This window comes from Henckelia pumila, chromosome 2 (genome assembly GCF_033568475.1).
Source record: "Henckelia pumila isolate YLH828 chromosome 2, ASM3356847v2, whole genome shotgun sequence".
NCBI lineage: Eukaryota > Viridiplantae > Streptophyta > Magnoliopsida > Lamiales > Gesneriaceae > Henckelia > Henckelia pumila.
Genome location: NC_133121.1, coordinates 22,405,610 through 22,410,641, shown reverse-complemented (window position 1 = coordinate 22,410,641; position 5,032 = coordinate 22,405,610). Strand labels below are relative to the sequence as shown.

At 36.8% G+C, this 5,032-nt stretch overlaps 1 protein-coding gene across 1 annotated transcript; it reads right to left on the bottom strand.

Annotated features, from left to right (window-relative positions):
* Positions 1–935: 935 nt before the first annotated feature.
* LOC140877356 (uncharacterized) lies at positions 936–3,821 on the bottom strand. The gene is made up of 4 exons (XM_073280892.1): positions 3,467–3,821; positions 2,687–2,758; positions 2,092–2,366; positions 936–1,538 (listed from the first exon to the last, which is right to left on the bottom strand). The coding sequence occupies exons 1-4, from the start codon at positions 3,819–3,821 to the stop codon at positions 936–938; spliced, it is 1,305 nt and encodes a 434-aa protein (XP_073136993.1).
* Positions 3,822–5,032: the final 1,211 nt, after the last annotated feature.

The following is a 5,032-nucleotide window of genomic DNA, read 5'->3' as shown; positions in this document are numbered from 1 at the left end:
TGTCAAGCCGAATATTCAACAATTTCTTCAAAATTCAATCCGACGGCATAACGTCTAAAAATCGGTATTTCCAAAAATTCTCAACACCAATATTTTTACAATTCCAACACAATATCATCAATATCATCCATAATTTTCGAAAATCATCATCCAAAAATTTCAGAAATTCTGAAAATTCTTCGAAAATAAAAAACATGTTCAAACGATGGTATTTTCTCAAACCGTCTTAGATATACCATCTCTATTATCTCAAGAACATATTTATCCAACTAAAATTAGAATCCAACAACATCTCAAAATTAGAACTTGGTAGAATTTAATCATACTTACGTAAAAACGTAGCTCTTGTTGCGAGGATCGCAAAACTGTGCTCAAATCAAAATTCTGCCGGTTGGATCTCCTTGGATCGGGGCTTGAAAAGCTTGGAAGGTGTCGGTTATGGCTTCTTCTCTCTCGTGAAGGTGATGAGGGAGTGGATATGAATACAACACATGCATATAATCTCAATAATTTATGCAATTAATGAGTCAACCCATATTTACAGTTTAGTCCTTGATCTTTCCCAAAATTGCAATCTAGTCCATGATTATTTTCAAACTTCAATTTCAGTCCTTTAATTTATGAAACATAGAAATTTAATTCCAATTCTCATAAATTATTTAATTGGATATTTTTCGGGGCGTTACAATTCCTCCCCTCTAATAAAAGATTTCGTCCTCGGAATCTCAAGTACATCCCAAGAAATTATATTGGACTGAATTACAATGCAGCAAATCTCATACAAAAAGTTCAAGGTACTTTTGTCTCATATCGTGCTCTAATTCCCAAGTTGCTTCTTCAACGTCGTGTCTGCTCTACTGTACTTAAACCAAAGGAATCGACTTATTTCTGAGCTTTTTATCTTTTCTGTCCATAATCTTTATCGGTCGTTCAAACTAGTTCAAAGTCTCATTCAGTTCTGCCTCATCTGGTTGAAGTACGTGGGAGGGATCTGGTTGATACTTCTTCAACATAGACACATGGAATACGTCAAGAATATCTGATAGAGCTGGAGGGAGAGCTAATATGTATGCTAGGTCATCAATTCTGTCTAGAATCTCATATGGCCCAATATATCTTGGTGATAACTTACTTCTCTTTCCAAAACGGGTTGTACCTCGGAAAGGATATATCTTCAAGAATACACGGTCACCTTGTTCAAAACTCAAGGGCCTGCATCTGACATTAGAATACTTGGCTTGTCTGTCCTGTGCTGCTCTCATTCTTGACTGAATCAACTTTATCTTATCTGACATATCTCTAATCATATCTGGACCAGTCACTGGTACTTTTGAAAGATCATCCAAAAACAATGGAGATCTACATTTCTTACCATATAACGCCTCAAAAGGAGTCATCTCAATGCTTGCTTGATAGCTGTTATTATAGGAAAATTCAACAAGTGGCAACGAATCTTGCCTGCTGGTACCAAAATCTAGTACCACAGCCCTCAAAATATCTTCTAAAGTTCGGATAGTCCACTCTGACTGTCCATCTGTCTAATGGTGATAAGTTGTACTCAAATGCAAATGAGTACCAATATCTTCTTGCAAACTGTGCCAAAAGTGTGAAGCGAATCTAGGGTCTCAATCTGAAACGATAGATTTTGGCACACCGTGTAATCTCACTACTTATCAGATGTAAATGCTGGCCATCTGATCATGTCGGTATGTTATCTGATAAGGAGTAAAGCATGCAGACTTAGTCAGTCTGTCAACAACTACCCAGATTGCATCGCATCCCCTCGAGGATTTCGGTAGTTTTGTGACGAAATCCATATTGATGTGATCCCATTTCCACTCTGGAATTGCTAAACTGTGCAATAGACCACCTGGTCGTTTTATTTCTGCTTTCATTTGCTGACAGTTTAGGCATCGGGATACAAATTCTGTCACATCTGCTTTCATCTTTTTCCACCAATATTGACTTTTCAAGTCGTTATACATTTTTCTCCTACCTGGGTGTACACTGAATTTACTTCAATGTTCCTCTCGTAGAATCTGTTGTCTCAATTCTGAAACAGCTGACAAAACAATACGGTTATTCACAAACAAGTCCATCATCATTGACCTGGTATTCTGACTGATGTCCAGATCTAACTTTCTCAACTGAACTATGGATGTTTTGATCAGAATTCCGTGCCTTTTTAATTCTCATCAATAATTCTGGTTTTGCTTGGATTGCAAAAATTTTGATCGATTGCATATCTGCCTCAAAATCCAAGCCAGAAGCACAACAATTCTCAATCAATATAGACACACCCATCGTAGACAGAGACAAATTGCATACCTTTCTACTCAGGCCATCGGCAACTGCGTTAGACTTTCCTGGATAATCTTAATCTCACAGTCAAAATCTTTCAACAAGTCTAACCAACGCCTCTGTCTCATGTTCAGTTCAGCCTGAGAAAATAGATATTTCAAACTCTTATGATCAGAAAATATTTCAAAGGTCTCACCGTACAATTAATGGCGCCAAATCTTCAAGGCAGAAACAATGGCTGCCAGTTCAAGATCATGTACGGGATATCGGGTCTCGTGTGACTTCAATTGTCTTGATGCATAGGCTGTCACATGGCCTCTTTGCGTAATCACACAGCCCAAACCTCTGTGAGACGCATCACAATAAAAGACAAAACCATCTGTACCTGATGGAATAGTCAATACAGGAGCACTGGTCAGTCTCCTCTTCAACTCAACAAAGCTTTTCTCACAGGCATCTGTCCAAACATACGGAGCATTCTTCTGGGTTAATTGTGTAATCGGCTTCGCAATGCTGGAAAATCCCTCAATAAATCTGCGATAATACCTTGCTAAACCCATAAAACTCCGTATTTTAGGAACAGAAGTAGGTCTAGGCCAGTTAATCACTTCCTCGACTTTACTGGGATCGACTGAAATCTCTTCTCCCGAAACCACATGACCAAGAAATAAAACTCGGTCCAACCAAAAATTGCACTTGGACAGCTTGGCGTATAACTGTTCTTGTCTCAAAATCTGCAAGATAATTCTCAAGTGCTCTGCATGTTCAATTTCATTATTAGAATATATCAGAATATCATCAATAAATATCACCACGAACTCGTCAACATACTTTTGAAAATTTCTGTTCATTAAATCCATAAACACATCAGGAGCATTCGTCACTCCAAAAGGCATAACCAGGAATTCAAAATGCCCATACCTGGTTCTAAATGCGGTCTTGGGCACATCTGCCTCTTTGACCCTCAATTGATGATATCCAGATCGTAAGTCAATCTTCGAATAGATGGAAGAACTCTATAATTGATCAAATAAATCATCTATTCGGGGAAAAAGTTACTTATTCTTTATCGTGGCTTTATTCAATTGTCGATAGTCTATACATAATCTCATCGACCCATCTTTCTTTCTTAAAAATAGCACTGGAGCACCCCAAGGTGACACACTCGGTCTAATGTATCCCTTGGCTAATAGATATTCAAGTTGCTCTTTGAGTTCTTTAAGTTCAAGTGGTTCCATTTTGTAGGGAGCCTTTGAAATAGGTAAATTACCAGGCATCAATTCAATACTGAATTCAATGTCACGGGTTGGAGGAAAACCCGGAACTTCATCTGGAAACACATGTGCAAATTCTTTCACAACTGGGATGTTGGATAATTCTGGGCTAGATTTCAATACATCTACTGCATAGACCAAGAATCCCTCGGCACCTCTCCGCAGTAAATGTGTCATAGCTAATATAGAAATCAAAGGGATCTTAACTCTAGAACTCTTACAATAGAATTTCCAGTCGTTTGCCATCCTTGGTCTAAATCTGAAAAATTTGTGGAAACAATCCATTATAGCCCTGTACTTGGTCAGTACATCAATTCCAAAATACAATCCCAATAAGGTACCAAGTACCATGAAAAACTCAATCATATTTTCCAAAAACATCAATTCCATCCTCTTGTTCTAGAGGAATCAAAGGTTCTCCTCGAACATTTCTCAAATCGTATCATCTAAACGATTTAGTTCATAATATCTCATCCAGTCATTTTAATAATAAAACCCAATATATATCATTTATGTAAGACTCGATCATAACATTATTCTCGTAACTTAGTATCGAATAACTTAATAATCAATCTTCGATACAATCGATTGAGCTCTAATAGGATTCTCAGGACATCCTATTAATTAGCTCTTCCCAATCCTTAGCGTATGAGTACTGATATTTAAAAATGCAATAGTAAATTTCAATTATAGTGCATGCTTAGATCAATTCTCGATAAATCAATATATCATCAAAATCTCAACACGGTAACTCTAAGCAGCATGATATAATTTATTCATTTCTCATACTCATAACCCAAAAGCATAATAAACTCAATCATCTTACTGGGTACATTCGGATCTCAAATAATTTATGCTCGATCCCTTGGTATCAACATATCAATCTTAGCATCACTGTTAAGTCGATTCATCTTCCAGGATGGGTATCTGTAATTCTAGCTTTGGTCTCAAAGTGTTTGTAACACTATCACAAAGCCTACAACCCGTTCTTGAAATTAACGAGTTAGAAACAATAGAATTATAATCTCAAGAATTCTTACTGTATTAATTCTGTATTCTTCCAAAATCCTCAGGCTCAAGGGTTTATCTTTGTTCTGCTCGAGGTTATCTGACACATTTAGTTCAAATGCATCAAAACATTAGATCTTACCTCGTTTAGTCCCGGCCTATCAGGTTTTAGGGGATTATAATTCATCCTACTCGAGAATAGATTTCATAGTTGTCATTTCAATCTCATGACATCAATAGCCAAGATCATTAACTCTTGATATGGCTCTCCTATTTATCTCATACTGAACCCTGCATTAAAATCTCATGCAGATATCAAAACCATCATGATTATTCAATAAGTAATCAAAATATTCATCTTATAATCATGATTCAAGTCATCTCATTTTCAATAATTTTCTGCCCTCCTAATCTTGAGGTATTTCTACTGCTCGAGGCACTTTCTTAGT